At 40.3% G+C, this 22,037-nt stretch overlaps 1 protein-coding gene across 1 annotated transcript in view; it reads right to left on the minus strand.

The window, feature by feature from the left end:
• Positions 1-22,037, minus strand: part of LOC147372833 (antigen WC1.1-like) — a 53,172-nt gene that overhangs the window by 13,323 nt on the left and 17,812 nt on the right. Inside the window, 2 exon segments of the mRNA XM_086404354.1 lie at positions 17,576-17,893; positions 17,985-18,293. Of these exon segments, the coding sequence (XP_086260480.1) occupies positions 17,576-17,893; positions 17,985-18,293 (627 nt within the window).

Below are 22,037 nucleotides of genomic sequence, written 5' to 3' on the forward strand. Positions count from 1 at the left end.
CCATGTACTACTGAAGACTTGCTTGGAGAATTTTGAGTATTACTTTACTAGCATATGAGATGCATACAATTGTGTGATAGTTTGAGGATTCTGTGGCTTTGCCTTTCTTAGGGATTAGAATGAAAACTGACCTTCTCCAGTCCTGTGGCCACTGCTGAGTTTTCTAAATTTGCTGGTATATTGAGTGCAGCACTTTCACAGCATCATCTTTTAGATTTTGATATAGATCAACTGGAATTTGATCACCTTCACTGTCTTTGTTCATAGTGATGCCTCCTAAGGCCCACTTGATTTCACATTCCAGGATGTCTGGCTCTAGGTGAGTGATCACACCATATGGTTACCGGGGCCATGAAGATCTTTTTGTATAGTTCTTCTATGTATTCTTGCCACCTCTTTGTAATATCTTCTGCTTTTGTTAGGTCCATACCATTTCTGTCCTTGATTGTGCCCATCTTTGCATGAAATGTTCCCTTGGTATCTCTAATTTTCTTGAAGAGATCTCTAATCTTTCCCATTCTGCTGTTTTCCTCAATTTCTTTGCACTGATCAAAGAGGAAGGCTTTCTTATCTCTCCTTGCTATTATTTGGAACTCTGCATTCAAATGGGTATGTCTTTCCTTTTCTCCTTTGACTTTAGCTTCTCTTCTTTTCTCAGCTGTTTGTAAGGCCTCCCTCCTCTGACAACCGTTTTGTCTTTTTGCATTTCTTTTTCTTGGGGATGGTCTTGATCTCTGTCTCCTGTACAGTGTCACAAACCTCCATCCATATTTCTTCAGGTACTCGGTCGATAAGAACTAATCCCTTGAATCTATTTGTCACTTCCACTGTGTAATTGTAAGGAATTTGAGTTAGGTCATATCTGAATAGTCTAGTGGTTTTCCCTACTTTCTTCAATTTAAGTCTGAGCTTTGCAATAAGGAGTTCATGATCTGAGCCACAGTCAGCTCCCAATCTTGTTTTTGTTGACTTTTTAGAGCGTCTGCATCTTTGTGTGCAAAGAAATCTTTGCACATCTTTGTGCAAAGTCACACATCTTTGACTGTGTGAATCACAACAAACTGTGGAGAATTCTTAAAGAGATGGGAATATCAGACCACCTTTCCTGCCTTCTGAGAAGCCTGTTTTCAGGTCAGGAAGCAACAGTTAGAATTGGACATGAACAATAGACTGTTTCCAAACTGGGAAAGGAATACATCAAGTTGTATATCATTATCCTGCTTAATTAACTTCTATGCAGAGTACATCTTGTAAAATGCTGGGCTGGATGAAGCTCAAGCTGGAATCAAGATTGCTGAGAGAAATATGAATAACCTCAGATATGCAGATGACACCACCCTTATGGCAGAAAGCGAAGAGGAACTAAAGAACCTCTTGATGAAGGTGAAAGAGGAGAGTGAAAAAGCTGACTTAAAACTCAACATTCAAAAAACTGAAATCATGGGGTCTAGTCCCATCACTTCATGGCAAACAGATGGGGAAGAAATGGAAACACTGACAGATTTCATTTTCTTGGGCTCCAAAATCACTGTGGACAGTGACTGCACAGATGAAATTAAAAGATGCTTGCTCCTTGGAAGAAAAGCTATGACCAACCTAGATAGCATATTAAAAAGCAGAGACATCACTTTGCTGACAAAGGTCCATCTAGGCAAAGTTATGGTTTTTCCAGTAGTCATGTATGTATGTGAGAGTTGGACCATACAGAAGGCTGAGCACCAAAGAATTGATACTTTCAAATTGTGCTGCTGGAGAAGACTCTTGAGAGTCTGTTGGACTGCAAAGAGATAAAATCAGTAATTTCTGAAGGAAATCAACCCCGAATATTCATTGGAAGGACTGATGCTAAAGCTGAAGCTCCAATACTTTGGCCACCTGATGGGAAGAGTTGACTCATTGGAAAAGACCATGATGCTGGGAAAGATTGAAGGTGAAAGGTGAAGAGGGTATGAAGTAAGAGTTGTGGTTCATTTTTTTTTTTTTCCCATGAATATATTCAGCCAGTACATCTTTTTTTTTTAAATTATACTTTCCCCTTTGAAATATCTTGATGCCTTTGGAGAAAATCAACTTATTATACATAGGTTTAGGTCTAATAGTGAACTTGATTATGTCCTGTTGATCTATTTATCAATGCTTACTCAAAGACAATGTTGCCATGGACACATTGTAGGAATCTTCAAGTTAGTTTGCTTCTATTTTTGTTATTATCTTTCAAATTTGTTTTATCCACTTTATCTCCTTTCCATTTTAATATGTACACAAATATTTAGAATAGGTGTATAAATTCACCTCCCTGCTCTTTAGTCAAAACAGTCGGTGTGCATGGATAAATCATGTATAAGCCATCAATCTACAGTCCTAAAGGATGTGAACAAGCTGTTCCTGGGTGCTACCAAGGGAGAAATTTTTAAACAACACATTATAGGAACTTCCCTGGAAGTCCAGTGGTTAAGACTCCATGCTTCCATTGAAGAGGGCATGGGTTTGATCCCTGGCAGGGGAACTAAAATTCTGTGTGCAGTGAGGTAAGGCCACAAAAAAATTTTTTTTTTTTTAATTTAAACATAAACAGCACATTATAATCATTTAGTTATTCCACCTCATTCTTAGTCTGTCCATGAATCAGATTCAAACAATTTAGCATCTGCAAAGATAAGCATAGAGCAGACTCAGCAGACCTGAGGATGTCAGAGCCTCAGAGTTGGTGATTTATTTTGTAAAGGGGAGGACTGTATGCAGTTGGAAGGATATCTTTGTCCAACTGGTGATCGATCATTAAGAAAACTACACAGGCTGCAGGGGAGAGGTTCAAGAAAAACAAAACACAGGAATACTAACTAAAAGAATTAAGCCACTTTGTGGGTCAGTATAAACAATTTTCTTTTAAATCCTCTAGTGAAGTAGATTTGTGCAGAAGTGCCAAGAACTACTTCAAATTCTACTGAATGGAAAGGCACGTCCAGTCTTACTCAGAACTCTTAGTTTGCTGCAGCTTTTACATAAATATGGACAAAGGAACAAACAGACTCTTGGTGGGCTGGATAAAGGCATGAGTACTTAGCACATATCCTGATTAATTATCGAAGTCTACCCTTAAACAAAATATTCTCTTGGAGCCTGCTGAAATGAATATACAAGCAACTTTGGTATGTTTAATTGTTGGGGGCCAGAGTGAGGTACTCCGCCCGTGACAAAGGTCATGAGGAAGGAGGTTCGACATACGCAAAGGCGGGATCGAGCCTCAGGAGTCCCCCTGGAACTCCTCGAGCATCTACCCCCATAACCAGAGCCTGCCTACTTTACTACTTTGTGCTCACCTACACCTCTGACTTTACGGGGGGCTGTCCCCCACCACCTCTTTTGGAGAAGGAGTTAACTTAGAGCTCCAGTTTATAATAATTCCTGGGCGTGATAAGAGTGTTTTAACCTACAAACTCCTCTGAAGGTTCTCTGGCCTGCCTGACAGGCTTGTCCGGCCACATGTGATCGCTCACAGCCTCCCAACCGTGAGAGGCACAAGATGCTTTAAACCTTCTAAAAACAGGTTCCTTAGAAAAGTTAGAAAACTATTAGTATAAGTATAATGGGCTAATTAGAAATTGTGTTGGTGAAGGGTTTTTCATTTGTTGAGCCAATGTTTGTTGCTAAGTCTCCATATCCCCTGCCCTTACACACATTAATGAATATATAGAATTAACCTTTGATATTAATCACGTTAGACCTTAGGCTAAGTAAATTCTTTCCTTAACTAAAACCCACTACACCCTCACCCTGTAGGAATGTAACTTTATTTGGGTGGCGTCTGTTTTGAGAATAATCAGCCCTGGAGAAATAAGTGTCCTGATTGACTGACCGCTGTCACAAGGAGAGGGTCGTAAATTGTCAGCAGGCCCCCCTGGCCAGAAGATGATGTAACACCCCTAAGACCTCTGTATACATTTGTATGAAGCACCTGACTTTGATAAAAGTCAGGACTGCTGACCCCGCGTGACTTTTGCATAACATCTCAGTGTATAAAAACAGACTCTGGAAAATAAAGAATTGGGATCAGTTTCTCGAAATACTGGTCTCCCCATGTCGCTCTCTCTCTCACTCTGGTTGAGTCTCCATCTGGAGCGCGGAACCCACCATGCTTACTAATCATGCCTGGGCTTCTAAGATCCGACCGGGGAGGCCTCAGTGTCTCCTCTCCTTCGGGAGAACGGAAGGACGCCTGCGGCCTACGTAAGTGGTGCAAACTTCTTGTCTTGAAGTTTTATTGGTCTCCCGCGTAAACCAAGCTACTCAGCCTCTTTTCTCCACTGAATTTTCCTACTGAGCTATCCTTATTCTATTACTCTTTATATCTTTAATTAATATCTAATTGAAGCTATCGTATCCTGATCCTCGCCTATGCCGTCTCTCCTTCGAATACCCTGGATCAGCCGGGGCTGGTCCCCGGCAGGTGGCGCCCGAGACAGGGATTTTCGAAGGTAAGCTCCCCAAAGCAATCAGGGCCATCAGCCCTATTGCTCCCCGTTCTCGGAACAACTGGGTCACCAGCCCTCTTGTTCCCCCACGGAGCAGTTTGGGTCACCAGCCCTACTGCTCCTCCCTCGGAACAGTTTGGGCCATCAGCCTACTGTTCCTCCCCCGGAACAATCTGGGCCATCAGCCCTATTGTTCTTCCAATGTTCGGGACGGCTAGGACCCCACTCGAGGGTGCCGCGGACCCCCCTGTAGGATAGACAGGGCGAGAGGAGTGGGAAGTGTTGAAAGTGTTAAAGAGTTAGAGTTAGAAAAAATGGTTTCTGAAGTTAAAAGGCCAAAGAAAAGCCTGATCTTTTGAAAGCTAAAAGCTTTATCTTCTATTATATTTAACTTTCTGACATGGATAACACTGAAACTAAGAATGGCAACTCTTTATACAAGTAATCTTGAAACTGTTAAAGAAGCTACTGTTAATTTAGATACTTGGGTGAAGGTGAAAAAACAACTAAACACTTATCCTATAAATATGATTAAAAATGTTCTGGATCCTCATCATGAGGCTGTGGGATGACCTATGGGAGAGGCTATAGCGGTGGATGGTAGTGGATCTCCACCTTCTGCGCAGATCATATTTTCTGCCATTGACAAGGAAGAGGAGGGACACTGTGCTCTACCTCCCGAGGAGTGAGAGGGCTTACAGGACGCTGCGGCCGGGCGCCCTGGCGAGCCCCCTCTCCCTCTACACAAACCTTTAAAAATTTATCCAACAATTTCTGATTTAAGGCGACTACTCCACCTCTGCTTGCACCTCTCAGGGCCTAGGAATTCCCCAGTTTACATCCAAAGCCTCCCAGAGCATTGCCTAAGGTTGAAAAAGATTAAAAAGTTTTATTTTTAAAGAAAGGAGCTTTTAAAAAATACACAATATACAGAGCCTACTCCTTGCAGGAAAACCCCCTCTGGGGGGGCCTCACCCAAGCAAAAAAAGAGAGAAAAATAAAAAGAAAAAAGAGAAAAAAAGTGAAAAAGAAAAAAGGAAAGAAAATAGAGAAAGATCTAAAGATAGAAAAAGAACTAAAGAGTGAAAAGGAGAGAGGATCGGAGGAGGAAGGAATCAGGGAATGCAGCAAGATAGAAAAAGAAAAAAAAAGGAAGTTAGAAAAAGAAATACAGAGAGAAAAGAGAGGGAGGAGGAAAGAAAAAGAGAGAAAGAGGGTAAAGGAAACGAAACTAAAGAAAGAGAAGGTAGTAAGAAGGAAGAAGGGAGAATGAAAGAGGGAAACAAAAAGGAAATGATAGAAAGTAAAAGAAAAGAGAAGAGGAAGGAAAAAAGATAGAGTGAGGGAAAGAAAACTTGAGAAAGATTTAAAGAGAAGAAGTAAGAAAAAATCAGCAGAGGAGAGGAGAGGACTTACAGGACACTGTGGCCAGACGCCCTGGCGAGCTACCTCCCCCTCTGCGCAAACTTTTAAAAAAACTTATCCACCACTTTCTGATTTGGGGCGATAGCCGCCGCCTCCGTTTGCGCCTTCCAGGGCCCAAGAGTTCCCCACTTTGCCCCCAAAGCCTCTCAAAGTGTTGCCTAAGCCTGAAAAAGATAAAAAGTTTTTTAAATAGTGGAGCTTTTAAAACAGACTGCATGCACAATATGCAGAGCGTGCTCCTTGGAGAAAACCCCCTCAGGGGGGTCTCACCCAGGCTAAGAGAAAAGCCAAACGGTAAGGGGATTTAGCAACAATATTAACCCTTGACGAGGTTACTCCAATTCCAACGGGAGTGGCTGGCCCCCTACCTGAGGGCATTGTAGGACTTGTGCTAGGGCGTAGCTCGCTTTCTTAAAAAAAAAAAAAAAAGAAAGAAAATAAATAAATAAGTAAATAAAAAGAAAAAGAAAATTTCGGTGGTGCATGGTGTAGTAGATTCTGATTATATTGAGAAATTAAAGTTTTGTTCTCACCGCCTACTAAAACTGTGCAAATTAATAAAGGTCAAAGAGTAACACAGCTTTTGCTTTTTACCTTATTATCAGACAAGAAAAACCTTGACTTCTCAAGCTAAGAGCCACAGAGCATTTAGATTTAGTGATCTAGCTTTTTGGGTGCAGGGAATTACAGCTCCAAGGCCTTTAAAAGATCTTTTAATTCAAGAAAATAAAATGTCAGGGCTATTAGACACAAGAACAGACGTCTCTTAACATTGCTGGAAAAGACTGGCCTAGTTCCTGGCCCACGTATAATACTGAAAATGAGTTGGTGGGATTAGAGAAAGTGTTATGCGGGGTGAGAATGCTGTAGAAAAAAAAAGGTGAGGGAGAGTTTAAAACCTTGAAGAGTAGTGAGTTTCCTGTTGCTGGAAGTATTCAAGCAAAGATTAGATGGTTGCTTGTCATCTAAAAAGCTATAGACCAGATTTTGGTTTACAAAACTAACTGGAGAAGCTTATAAACATGTTGTGCAACACCTCTTTACTTGCTTCTCATGTTTAGGTCTGCCAAAAGTTTTAAAAACTGATAATGCCCCTTTGAAGCTGTGAAGAGATTGTTTACTAACTTTAAATGATTTCCAAAAATTATTAGGGGACATTAATTGGATACGCCCTCATTTAAAACTGACTACTGCAGATTTAAAGCCTTTATTTGATTGCTTAAAAATTGATCCTAATTCCAGTTCTAAGAGAAAGTTGACTAATGAGACAGTTAGCTCTTGTTGAAGTGTATGAGACTTTAAATGATCAGTTAATTAAGATTAATATTACCAAAAGATGAGATTAAATTATTTTTGCCACGAAACATACACCTACAGGGTGCTTGTGACAAAAAGGCCCATTGGTTCCATCTACCAGTGACCCCAAGAAAAGTAGTTTTATCTTATCCCAGCTTGGTGGCACAATTAATTATAAAAGGAGGAAAAAAGAAATGTGGAACTTTTTAGAAAAGAAGTAGCAAATATAGTAATTCCATTCAATAAGGATCAACTGCAAGTCTTTTACAAAATAGTGATGATTGGCAAGTTGCCCTGATAGATTTCAGGGGTCAAATTTTGTTTCATTTGCCCTCAAGCCCCCACAGTAGTTAAAAGTCCAAAAATGTTAGATTGGCAGTTTGAGGGTACCTGTGGAACTTTCCAACCCTATGTAGTTCCTACGCTCCCCTTTACCCTATGGGGGAGGGACGTGCTATCTCAAATAGGAGATACTCAGAGAAGGGTTTTCTCAATTTCTTAGTGATCAACAGGTGGTACAATTAATAATACTATATATATTATTATAAATACATAATATAAATATATTTGCCTAATTACAGTTTGCCTAATTAGGTATGGGTATAAATAAAATATAATAGAGGTATACCTAATTCTATTTATGGATCTATACTTAATTAATCTGTATATAAATTGGTATGTATACTGTATATGCATATTATATATATACTGTATAATCAAATATATATTGCAGTAATATAATGTGTGTGGCTGATATTAATTGGTATGGATTGATGTGCTGTGATGATATATGTTCTATATACTGTATAATTATATATGTGTGACATGTATTATTGCAGTACATTGGTTTGTGTTGGCTGGTATTAGCTGTGTATGTGTTGTATTGCTGTAATATATATTAATTAACATATTAATTATAAAAATTAATTCAAGTATATTGATTATGTCAATAAGTTTATACTTGTTGCCATGTATAAATACATATATAAATACATTTTGCATTTAGATATATCTGTATACCAAAATGAGATAAGGAGGTTATGCATTTATTATTTAAATTTATACAGAGACCTAAACTAAACATTAGACCTAAATTAACATATCCCAAAATTTATGCTGTTAAAATGTAAATTTTAAAAATTTAAAAAATTAAATTGACAACTGCTTGACAGTTCCTTTGCCATAGAACCCCCATAGGTGTAATTGGGGTGGCCAGACAAAAAATTGGTTTTATGGCAAAACGGCCCCCTAGAATGGGTCCATCTCCCCGCCCAAACTAAAAAAGTAGTGGCTTCTTATCCAGGATTGATAGCTACGCTGATATTAAAAGGGAGAAAGCGGAGCATTGAAATGTTCGGTAAAGAACCAGCAGAAATTGTAATTCCATATAATAAAGAACAACTTGATGCTCTTCTAATGTTTGATGAGGACTGGCAGGTTGCCGTAGGAAATTATTGTGGTCAAATTCTACATCATTTACCTTCGCATGTTTTGCTGAATTTTATATCCAGACATCCAGTTATTTTTCCTGTCAGATGTAAACAATCTCCTATTCCAAATGCTCAGATAGTTTTTACTGATGGGTCAGCAAACGGTAAAGCCTCCATAGTTACTAAAAATCACCAAAAGGTTTTAGAAACATGGGAAACTTCAAACAGCATAGAGGCTTTTGCTATGTTTGCAGATGAAGAATTTAACCTTTATTCTGATTCTCAGTATATTGTCAGGTTGTCTCCACACATTGAAACTGTGGTTTTTGTCTGAAAATAAAACTACCATATTTCATTTGTTAACTAAATTACAGCAACAAATTTGGAAAAGAAATAAAATATTTTTCATTGGACACATTCGGGCTCATTCCGGATTGCCCGGCCCTTTAAATGCCTTTAATGATTTGGCTGACTTAACCAGAAATACAGTGGCTACTGTGATTGAGGAGGCCAGAGCCTCTCACTCACTTCATCATCAATATGCTACTACCTTAAGATATCAATTCCAAATTCCCAGAGAAACTGCTAGGGAGATTGTGCGTTCTTGCTTATATTGCCCCACTGTTTATAATAGTCTACCTATGGGAGTTAACCCTCGTGGTCTCAAACCTAACATACTCTGGTAAATGGATGTAACTCATATCTCTTCATTTGGAAAACTTTTCTTTGTTCATGTAACTATAGATACCTTTTCTCATGTCATTATTGCAACGTCTTATACCGGAGAGGCAGTTAAAGATGTTATACAACATCTCTTTACTTGTTTTTCATATTTGGGCCTACCAAAAGCTCTGAAAACTGACAATGCTCCTGCTTACACTTCTAAGTCTTTTCAGGAATTTTGTTTACAGTTTCAAATTAAACACAATACAGGCATCCCTTATAATCCCCGGGGACAAGCCATTGTGGAAAGAGCACATCAAACATTAAAGCTTCAAATTCAAAAATTAAAAGAAGGGGAGTTTAAGTATAGCTCTCCCCATCAAATCTTGCAACATGCTCTTTTTGTAATAAATATTTTAAATGCCGATTCCGCCGGAACTACTGCAATGCTTCGCCATTGGTGCCCAGAGCAATTGAATGCAAAGCCATTAGTCAAATGGAAGGACCTTCTCTCAGGACAATGGAAGGGTCCTGACTCATTATTAACTAGCGGTCGAGGATGTGCTTGTATTTTTCCACAGGACGCAGATTCACCAATTTGGGTTCCAGACAGGCCAGGTTCGCGGCGCGCACTCGCTTGCCCCGCCCACTAGGCAGCTCTTGCCTCTGCGCCTCCAGCCTCGCCCCGCACCCTCCTCGCTGCACCCCGCGACCTAGAGCAAAGAAGTTTGTGCAGCGAGTGAGGGCCAGAGAAGAGAGTGCACCCACAAAGTGCCGTCCAGACCAGCGCGGCGCCGGCCAGCAGGGGAGACAAGATAAGCATCGAGATCCCGGCGAGACTGACAGGGCTGCTGCAGCGTGAACTCCAACCAGAAAATAATTCTACTTATTCTGTTTTAGCTTGTCCACACTCGCCTTATGTTTTCCTTTTTACTAATGACTCCAACAAACTTAATGTAGGCATGAATTATTCAGGTGGACCTAACGTAGTGACTTGTGAACAATGTATGCTTTCATCTTGTTTAAACCCTCAATGTAATGTTTGCTCCTTTGTGGTGTTAACAATGCCCATCCTATCTTATGGTGCCTATATGATAGCTATAGTCTTACTGTGTTACAACAACTGCAGGATTTAATGCGATCGCGACGGTTTGTGGTCTTGCTTATCCTAGGAATATCAGCTTTGATAGCAACAATTACTTCTGTTACTGCGGCAGCAATATCATTGACTCAACAAGTGCATACTGCCCAATATGTTGATACCATGTCTAAAATTGTTTCTTTAACTCTAGCAACACAGGAAGCTATAGATAGGAAATTAGAGATGAGAGTAGACGCCTTAGAAGAAGCAATTATGCATATTGGGATTGAGTTACAGGCTTTAAAGGTGAAGATGGCGTTGACATGCCACGCTGATTTCAGGTGGATATGCATGACATCTTTGAAGGTAAACGAGACAGATTATGAATGGGAAAAGATTAAAAATCATATCTCAGGTGTTTGGAACAGTTCTGATATTGGCTTGGACTTAGGGAAACTTCATAATCAAATACAGACCTTGGAACACTCTCGACTGGATTTTACCACCACTGGAGCAGCTAATGATTTTTTTAACACCTTCTCTAACTTTATTTCTGGAAAAAATATTCTGTCTAATATCCCTAGTTATGTTGTTTTTGGTGATCTAATCCTACTTCTCATAATCATTCTTCCTTGTATTGTCAGGATTCTCTGGCAGAGCATTTGGAAGCTCGCGACTGAGCTGCATCTGGTTGTTTTAAGAAATAAAAAAGGGGGAGATGTTGGGGGCCAGAGTGAGGTACTCCGCCCGTGACAAAGGTCATGAGGAAGGAGGCTCGACATACGCAAAGGCGGGATCGAGCCTCAGGAGTCCCCCTGGAACTCCTCGAGCATCTACCCCCATAACCAGAGCCTGCCTACTTTACTACTTTGTGCTCACCTACACCTCTGACTTTACGGGGGGCTGTCCCCCACCACCTCTTTTGGAGAAGGAGTTAACTTAGAGCTCCAGTTTATAATAATTCCTGGGCGTGATAAGAGTGTTTTAACCTACAAACTCCTCTGAAGGTTCTCTGGCCTGCCTGACAGGCTTGTCCGGCCACATGTGATCGCTCACAGCCTCCCAACCGTGAGAGGCACAAGATGCTTTAAACCTTCTAAAAACAGGTTCCTTAGAAAAGTTAGAAAACTATTAGTATAAGTATAATGGGCTAATTAGAAATTGTGTTGGTGAAGGGTTTTTCATTTGTTGAGCCAATGTTTGTTGCTAAGTCTCCATATCCCCTGCCCTTACACACATTAATGAATATATAGAATTAACCTTTGATATTAATCACGTTAGACCTTAGGCTAAGTAAATTCTTTCCTTAACTAAAACCCACTACACCCTCACCCTGTAGGAATGTAACTTTATTTGGGTGGCGTCTGTTTTGAGAATAATCAGCCCTGGAGAAATAAGTGTCCTGATTGACTGACCGCTGTCACAAGGAGAGGGTCGTAAATTGTCAGCAGGCCCCCCTGGCCAGAAGATGATGTAACACCCCTAAGACCTCTGTATACATTTGTATGAAGCACCTGACTTTGATAAAAGTCAGGACTGCTGACCCCGCGTGACTTTTGCATAACATCTCAGTGTATAAAAACAGACTCTGGAAAATAAAGAATTGGGATCAGTTTCTCGAAATACTGGTCTCCCCATGTCGCTCTCTCTCTCACTCTGGTTGAGTCTCCATCTGGAGCGCGGAACCCACCATGCTTACTAATCATGCCTGGGCTTCTAAGATCCGACCGGGGAGGCCTCAGTGTCTCCTCTCCTTCGGGAGAACGGAAGGACGCCTGCGGCCTACGTAAGTGGTGCAAACTTCTTGTCTTGAAGTTTTATTGGTCTCCCGCGTAAACCAAGCTACTCAGCCTCTTTTCTCCACTGAATTTTCCTACTGAGCTATCCTTATTCTATTACTCTTTATATCTTTAATTAATATCTAATTGAAGCTATCGTATCCTGATCCTCGCCTATGCCGTCTCTCCTTCGAATACCCTGGATCAGCCGGGGCTGGTCCCCGGCATTTAATGGTGATAGTAAAATTCTCTGAAGCTATAACTTTGATGAAAATGATGGTTGAAGCTGAGACAAAAGAGATTCCTGCTGGTTGGGCTCCTTATGTGACTTTATTATTGGAAAGATAAGATGATGTCAAGGAAGATGTCATAGATAGCTTTCCAAGGCTACTGTAAATGTATCTGAGTGATGGGGAAATGACTGGAGTTTTTCAGAAGGATGAGAATCAAATATAAAATGGCAAAAAAATGGAGGGCATCTAAAATTACTGAACGTATACAGATGGTTGACTGGAAAATAACATGAAAGAGGAGGAGACAGGTGGAATAACTGCTAAAAATTTTAATGATTCTTTATAAGAGATTATATCATCAGATTGCCTGGAATATCTCCTTAAACTGTAAACAAACATGATAACTTAATTCATCAAAACCTTTACGAATCATTAAAATATTATGTAAGAGATGAATCTACAGGCCCTTTAGAGTCAATATGGAATAAATTAATGCAAAGTAAAGGAGATTATGACTCTGAGTGACAGGTGGGCCAATATGTTTTGGCACAATGCCTAGCAGGCAGCAGCCTGAAGGTGGTAAAGAAACTTTCGTGGGGTTAATAGACACTGGTTCTCAATGTATTGTAATACAAAAATGAAAGTTAGATGGCAGTATACAGTATTTAGGGCTTCCCAGGTGGTGCTAGAGGTAAAGTATCTACCTGTCAATGCAGGAGATGACAGAAACATGGGTTTGATCCCTGGGTCAGGAAGAACCCCTGGAGTAGGAAATGGCAATCCACTCCAGTATTCTTGCCTGGAAAACCCCATGGACAGAGGAGCCTGGTGGTCTAAAGTTCATGGGGTCACAAAGAGTCAGACATGACTGAGCAACTGAGCTTGCACCCACACAAATATCTGTTAGATCCTTCATTCTGAAGTATGGTGTAAGCCTCATGATTTTGTGTGGATTTTCTCTCTGGATGATTTGCTGAAAGTGCAGTATGAGTATTCCCTACAATTACCATATATCAGTCTCTTTCTCTCTTTAGATCTGTTCAGTTCAGTTCAGTTCAGTTGCTCAGTTGTGTCCGACTCTTTGCAACCCCATGAATTGCAGCACGCCACTCCTCCCTGTCCATCACCAACTCCTGGAGTTTGCTCAAACTAATGTCCATCGAGTTGATGATGCCATCCAGCCATCTCATCCTCTGTCGTCCCATTCTCCTCCTGCTCCCAATCCCTCCCAGCATCAGGGTCTTTTCCAATCAGTCAACTCTTCACATGAGGTGGACAAAGTACTGGAGTTTCAGCTTTAGCATCAGTCCTTCCAATGAACACCCAGGACTGACCTCCTTTAGGATGGACTGGTTGGATCTCCTTGCAGTCCAAGGGACTCTCAAGAGTCTTCTCCAACACCACAGTTCAAAAGCATCAATTCTTCAGCACTCAGCTTTCTTCACAGTCCAACTCTCATATCCATACATGACCACTGGAAAAACCAAAGCCTTGACTAGACGGACCTTTGTTGGCAAAGCAATGTCTCTGCTTTTTAATATGCTATCTAGGTTGGTTATATCTGTTAGTATTTGCTTAATATATTTAGGGGCTTCAATGGGGAGTATGTATTTATGATTATTAAATCTTCTTGATGAATTGACCCCTTTATCATGATATAATTGCCTTCTTGTTTTCTTATTACTATTTTTGGCCTAAATACTATTTTGTCTGACATAATGTAGTTACCTCTGCTCTCCTTAGGTTTGCACTTGCCATGGAGCATCTTTTTCAGTCCCTTTACTTTGAGCCTTTGTGTGTTCTTAAATCAGGAGTGACTCTCCTTTAGGCAGCAAATAGTTTGGTCTTGATTTCCATGCAACTAGGCACTCTTTTTGAGTAATGAATTTAATCCACTTGCATTTTTACTGATTATGGATATGTAAAAATTCCTAATGCCTTCTTATTGCTTTCTGACTATAGTCCCATTGCCTTGTTTTGTTTCTGTCTTAGCCTACTTTTTTACATTGGTAATTTTTCATGATGGTGTGCTATGATTCCCCTTTACCTTTTGTAAGTACACTCCAGATTTTTGCCTTGCAGTTACCATGAGTTTTACATGAGCATATTATATATAAAACAGTTCATTTTATACTGATAGCAACTTAAGATGCCTGCTACTAAGTTGCTTCAGTCGTGTCCAACTCTGTGCGACCCCATAGACGGCAGCCCACTAGGCTTCTCTGTCCCTGGGATTCTCCAGGCAAGAGTACTGGAGTGGGTTGCCATTTCCTTCTCCAATGCATGAAAGTGAAAAGTGAAAGTAAATTCGCTCAGTCGTGCCTGACTCTTAGCAACCCCATGGACTGCTGCCTACCAGGCTCCTCCATCCATGGGATTTTCCAGGCAAGAGTACTGGAGTGGGTTGCCATTGCCTTCTCCGAAGATGCCTACAAACACTCTACTTTTTAACGTTCCCTTGTACATTCCAATGTCACATTTTATCTCTTTTTATGTTGTGTGTTTGTTAACAAATTATAACATCTACATTTGTTTTTACTACTCTTTTCCTTTAATCTTTATTCTAAAGTGAGGTGGTTAACACAGACTGTTGTATATACATTCATTTTTTTTTTCATGTCACAAATTAACAACATTTTGTTTAGGCTTGAAAAACCCCTTTCAGCATTTCTTTTGAGTCAGGTCTAGCAGTGATTAACTCCCTCAGCTTTTATTTTTTGTGAAAATCTCTCCTCTTTCCTATGTGAAGGATAACACTGCTGGATAGAGTATTCATGGCTGGCAATTTTTTTCTTTCAACACATTGAATATGCCATTCCACTTTCTCCAGGCCTATAGATTTTTTTGCTTAGAAATCTACTGATATGGTTGTCTCTTAAAATTTTTGACAGTATCATTATACAGTATCCAGGAGAAGGTATTTCTGCACTCAGATAATAGGGTTATTATCTTTATGAACTTGAGTGTCCAAGTCTCTTCCTTATGTTTGGAAAGTTTTTGGCTATTATTTATTTAAATAAACTTTCTCACAGTTTCTCCTTTCTTCTCCTTCCTGAACCTTAATTATTCTAATATTTGTATGTTGAATGGAGATTAATAGATCACATAGGATATTTTGTTCTTTTTTATTCAATTTTCTTTATTTTCCACTGATAAGAGCTGTTTCAAAATTCCTATCTTGTAGTCACAGATTCTATCTTGAATTTGGTCTACTCTATTTTAGATGTTCTCTGTTACATTTTTTTTCATTTATTAAATTCTTCAGGACCAGAATTTCTGTTGGTTCTTTGTTATAATTTCTATCTGTTTATTAAATCTCTTACTGTGTTAGTATAATATTCTTCTGATTTCATTGAATTGCCATTTTGTGTTTTCTTATAGCTCATTGAGATTCCTCAAAACAACAATGTTGGATTCTTTCTAAGTTAGATCACAAAATTCTATGTTATCGACATGTCCCTCTGTCAGTTTGAAAGATATTTGTCACCCTTTGTGACAATGATATCATTCCACTTTGATGGGCCTTGGAGTTTTGCACTGGTGCTTTTGTATTTGAAGTGGTAGACAACTCTCACCCCCCAAGTCTTTAGTAATTACTTTCAGATGATACATACTCTTCTCTGACCTTGTAAGGATACACCCATTTCACATTCCTTGCTCCTTCCATAGCAAAATTTTAAACTTTTTTGTCTTCTCTGGTTCTTACCACTCACCAGGCTGGCTGCTGAAAACCTCCTTTTTGTTTTGCACAAGGTTCTACTTCAGCTCAAGTGTGTGGTTACCCCCTTGCCCCCAGGACTGTCCTGTTTCCTGAAAACATTCCGTTTACTGAAGTTTACTCTCAACTCCACACTTGGGAATACACACAGGGAGCTGTCAACAGAGTAGAGGTAGGCGTGGGTTGATTACTCAGGGCACTGGGGGCACCAATAGGCCCAGGGAGAAGGATCCTCCTTTGGGGTTTCCCCAGAGGCTTGTGTAGAAGTTTTCTGTTGAAGTCTCGAGCACAGTCAGCAAGAACTGAATCCATCTTCTACCCTTTGACATTCTTAATGACCTTTCACATCATTTCTCTGCCCCCAGTCATGAGGTCTGGCCCCAGAACTCTGGGTGCTATCAGAGAGAAAAGGGTTTATTCGTGCCTCCCACAGAACTGGGGGGCTGGGCACTGACAGATTTCTTCTCTTTCTCCCAAAGGGAAAGGCCCCACTGGCTAGTTTAGCTCCATAGTGTTTCACCTCAGGATGAGGGCAGCACTGGAAAATGACTCTTACCATCTGCAATCTTTCTTTTTTTCTCCAATGGAATGCTGAAATCTGCTTTCAGGAATCCTGGACTCTACCAAGTTTCCTTCATGCATAGGTGTCTGACCAAGTCAGAATTCTCCAGGTTTCTCCAGGTTTTCCCCATAGCCTAGAGGGCATGGAGCAGGTTTACTGGCTTCTGCTAACTCCTGTGACATAACAAAGGACTTTGATCCTTACTGGGAGCACAGGTGAGTAAGTATTCTCCTGGGCCCCTGGCACTAGATACTGGTGCCTTCAACATTCACAGAGGCAGTTGAGATCATGGATGTCCATGATGTTCATGGCTGCAAATGCAGGAGACCTGGGTTTGATCCCTGGGTTGGGAAGATTCCCCTGGAGAAGGGAACAGCTACCCATTCCAATCTTCTGGCCTGGAGAATTCCATGGACTATCCATAAGGTTGCAAATATTTGGACATGACTGAAGAGAAAGCCCACAAGCAGCAATGAAGCCCCAGCCCAGCCAAAAATAAATAAATAAATCTTTAACAAAAATAATAATATTGTGTGAAATTAACATTTTCTGAATCTCAGTGGATGTCTTTGTACTTAAGAAATGCATGCTGAGTAAAGGAACCTGATATGTATAAGTAATTTTTAAATGGTTCAGAGGGGAAAAAAAAACCCTGACTGAAGTACATGCTTATTATTTACACATTGTTCTCAAAGGTTATATGTAGGTAAATAATAATGTTTATTTTTAAATGTATTATTCTTCTTAACATTTCTGCCCTGACTTGAAAATGGATGAACAGTTAGAAGAATCATTTCATAAAAAATAAAAACATTTCATGAAATATCTACATTTTGAAGCCAGTTTTCCCTCACTCTCTACTCTTGGGGATATTTCACTCCAGGAGCATCCACCAGTAGCCCTTCCCTCTCTCTTACCTGAGCAGATTACAGAGGCCGTGTTGTCATGGGAACAGTCAGGACCACCCAGGACAGTCACAGGACAACTCCACAGGAAGGACTCCGCCCCCAAGCAGTGAAATCAGACTGTTGAGATCTGATCACTTCCTTCCACAAAGTGTGGTCCTCTGGGGGTGGAGATGGCAACTCCACAGCCAAGTTGATGGCAGACAACATTGGCATTGGCCAGACTCCAGTGGGAGGCACACAGAGCTCTCCATCTTCCAGAAGTGTTCATCTTCACTTGCCCCTCACATTGAGAGGTGCCATTTGTCATGAGCTGGACTTCTGAGTATGCTGGATACAAGACGACAGGATTTCAGAAACATCTCATGATTTCTCACCTGAGCAGAGTGTGCAGGGAGGTTATTCCTGACCTGCATCTCACCTGAACAGACAACTTGAACAGCTCCACTGTGGTGATAAGTGGCCCCTGGACAGGGCACTCTGGGACAGAACTGGAGCTTAGGCTCCTCCCCTTTACACCTGAATTCTTCAGCCCAGACCCGGCCATCTGACTCTCTGAAGGGCACGTGTCCCAGGACAGACCCAGCTGTGCCACATCCCAGTTCTGCACAGATGACATGGGCAGTGGAGAGTGCAAAGTTCCCATCAGACACTGGGGTCCACTCTTCTCCAGAATGTACTTCTACTCACCCTAAGCAGGGTCCATCCCCTTCAACCAGATGAACAAATCCTAAGGGAAAACAACAACAAACCAGTGAGTCTTCATGATCCTGGCTTGACAAATGGAAACAACACATCACAGGCAGTGATGTGAAATCTTTTCTTTTCCAGGAGTGGAGCATGGAGAGAGAACTTGACAGTTACTGTCACAATTACATTTTCATGAACAAGTTTCTGAAGAGAAATTCAGAAAAACCTGCAGAATCAATTTGGAATGACTGAATTCCAAGAATGTATACTTTGAGATTGGTTAGAAAAGACTATCCTTGGTCTAGGAGCCTGGAAACTACAGGGCTTAAGACAGATGATTGGAATGGCTGAATACAAGGAATACATATTTTAGTGTTAGATACCGGATGACTTTCCATTTATTTTTATCTTTATTAATTTCATTCATAAATGTTTTATTGTAAAAGAAGCTGACATGCTGCCCATATATATATATATATATATATATATATATATAGGATAAGGAGGAAGAAATGGAGAATTGTTGGGAGCCGTGTTAGGCATTACTGACAAAATGGAGGCACGGCCCTAAACCCACTCCCTTTGTTCCATAGGCACGGACCTGGAATTAAGGAGTTAGGCTTTGTGATTCTCACTTGTTTTTTTCCTTTCCTTGGCTGAGTTGACTGAAGAGAATATTAAGGTGCTTATTGTTTTTGAGAGGAGCATGAGAAGGCATAAAGCCTTCTGCAGCTGTGCTCAAAGAATAATTCATAAAGTTAATCACTGACGTTTGTTCAAGGACTTTTACAAAAAAGTGTTCCAGGCTGAGCACACAGGCTGCAGTTTGAGACCATGGGAGGGATTTCTATCTGAAGCCCATTTGTGAGAAAAGTGTTTATGGCAAAGGAATTTGCTGAATTTAGGGCTTAGGAATAATTAAAAGAGTTAGAAGCTAAAGATTTAAGGATTGCTGTAATGTTGGCTCAGATGGTAAAGTGTCTACAATGCGGGAGACCCGGGTTCGATTCCTGGGTTGGGAAGATCCCCTGGAGAAGGAAATGGCAATCCACTCCAGGACTATTGCCTGGAAAATCCCATGGACAGAGGAGCCTGGTAGGCTATAGTCCATGGGGTCTCAAAGAGTCGGACACGACTAAGCGGCTTCACTTTTACTTTTTAGCATATTCTACTATAGCTTATAGAAATTAGGGACTTTAGAGATATTATTAGCTAGAAGCCCTTTCTAAGAAATAGTGAGCTTAGGATACTAGGGGCAAACAGGACTTAGAAAGATAAGAAATAAACTGAGGAATGTGGTATGCAGCCCAGACATTAGCATGAGTTACAGTGTATTCACAAGGACACATGAGAAAAAGTAGATAAGAGAATTGCTGAGGAAGGAACTCCTTTTGAAGGGCAACAATGATTTTTGGAGAAAAATAAATCTGGGTCAATGGGAACTAAAAATATCAAACCTCTGACCTAATGCTTTTGTAAAAGTATAAAAGAGAATCATAAGCTTGAAATGAACAGGCAGTCCAAGAAAAATGAGAGGCTGCCTCAGTTTCTTGCCGACACTGCTCACCTTTTCAGGTTGAACCTCTGGCTGCTGGAGCTGGACTCCAGCAGAGAATGAAAGGAAGGAGGCAGTGAACAAATACACCAATTTGGGGAGTTTCAAGTATCCAATTTGGCAATAAGGAGCTCATGATCTGAGCCACAGTCAGCTCCGGTCTTGTTTTTGCTGACTGTATAGAGCTTCTCCATCTTTGACTGCAAAGAATATAATAATATGATTTCGGTGTTGACCATCTAGTGATGGCCATGTGTAGAGTCTTCTTTTGTGCTGTTGGAGGAGGGCGTTTGCTATGACCAGTGTGTTCTCTTGGCAAAACTAGCTTTTGCTCTGCTTCATTCCGTACCCCAAGGCCACATTTGCCTGTTATTCCAGGTGTTTCTTGACTTCCTACTTTTGCATTCCAGTCCTCTATAATGAAAAGGACATCTTTTTGGGGTGTTAGTTCTAAAAATCACTTCATGGGAAATAGATAGGGAAACAGTGTCAGACTTTATTTTTGGGGGCTTCAAAATCACTGCAGATGGTGACTGCAGCCATGAAATTAAAAGACGCTTACTCCTTGGAAGAAAAGTTATGACCAACCTAGATAGCACATTGAAAAGCAGAGACATTACTTTGCCAACAAAGGTCCGTCTAGTCAAGGCTATGGTTTTTCCAGTAGTTATGTATGGATGCGAGAGTTGGACTGTGAAGAAAGCTGAGTGCCAAAGAATTGATGCTTTTGAACTGTGGTGTTGTAGAAGACTCTTGAGAGTCCCTTGGACTGCAAGGAGATCCAACCAGTCCATTCTAGAGGAGATCAGCCCTGGGTGCTCTTTGGAAGGAATGATGCTGAAGCTGAAACTCCAGTACTTTGGCCACCTCGTGCGAAGAGTTGACTCATTGGAAAAGACTCTGATGCTGGGAAGGATTGGGGGCAGGAGGAGAAGGGGACGACAGAGGATGAGATGGCTGGATGGCATCATCGACTCAAAGGACGTGAGTTTGAGTGAACTCTGGGAGTTGGTGATGGACAAGGAGGCCTGGCATGCTGCAATTCATGGGATCGCAAAGAGTCAGAAACAACTGAGCAACTGAACTGAAGCATCCAATATGGATAAAACATATAAATATTTGGGGAAATATGAGTGGAATAAGTTTCTAGATATTACATCACCCTCTTCTTCTCCCATCTGCCACCTAACCCTGCCATCCTTTTATATTTCTTCCACTTCAAACAAGTAAACACCATCTTAAAAGATTCTGATTGATGGAAAAATGAATCAAAAAGGAAGCAATTGCTATAGAAGTGGAGTGTAGATGAGATATGTGGCAGGTAAGGTGGGATCACAAACCAAAATAAAAATTCATTCACTTGGTCATAAAAGGAATACATTTTTAAGAGAATGAAGGTAACTCAATGGAAAAAATATTTAATTTTTCAAGTACAACTCGCTGGTTTGAGTGTGTTCTGATCATTTATTGCTAGAGTTCTTACTGGTAAAGTATTGCCAAACAATTTCCAGCATCCAATCAAAAGATTACTAGAATTCCCCCAAAAAGAAAAAAGTGACCCATAACAAGTTTTTTAAAAAGCAATTATTGAGGGGGGTTCAGGATGGGGAATACATGTACACCTGTGGCAGATTCATGTTGATGTATGGCAAAACCAATACAATATTGTAAAGTAATTAACCTCCAATGAAAATAAATATATTTATATTAAAAAAAGAAAACAGATTCAGAAATTATAGAGATGATTGAATTGGCTGATAAAATCTTTAAACCACTAATATTAGTACATTTAATGAAGCATAAAAAGAAAGGAAAATCTAGAAAGAAAAACAAATTGGACTTCTAAACACTATCTGAAATGAACAATTATTTGGATTAGTTTAACAAGAGGCTAGACATTGCAGAATAAGAGAATTGGGAAGTTAAACAAATAGCAATAGGGAATACCCAAGCTGAAGTAGAGATAGAAAAGAGAAAAATATGAATGGAAACTCAGTGGCATGTGGGAAAATATCAAATTATATAAAATATGTGTATCTGAAGATGCAGAATAGAAAATGAAGAGAAAATGTTAAGAAATGACAGATGGAATTCTTCTAAATTTTATGAAAACTGTAAACCCACCGGTCCAGGAGGTTAAACAAATCCCAAATGAAATCAAGAAAATATTCTTAGAAAACCCTGTAATACAATTGCTGAAATCCAGTGATAAACAACCAATCAAACAAA

Source organism: Bos grunniens, chromosome 5 (genome assembly GCF_055505025.1).
Source record: "Bos grunniens cultivar Pamir isolate PY7600 chromosome 5, Bosgru_T2T1.0, whole genome shotgun sequence".
NCBI classification, from domain to species: Eukaryota; Metazoa; Chordata; class Mammalia; order Artiodactyla; family Bovidae; genus Bos; species Bos grunniens.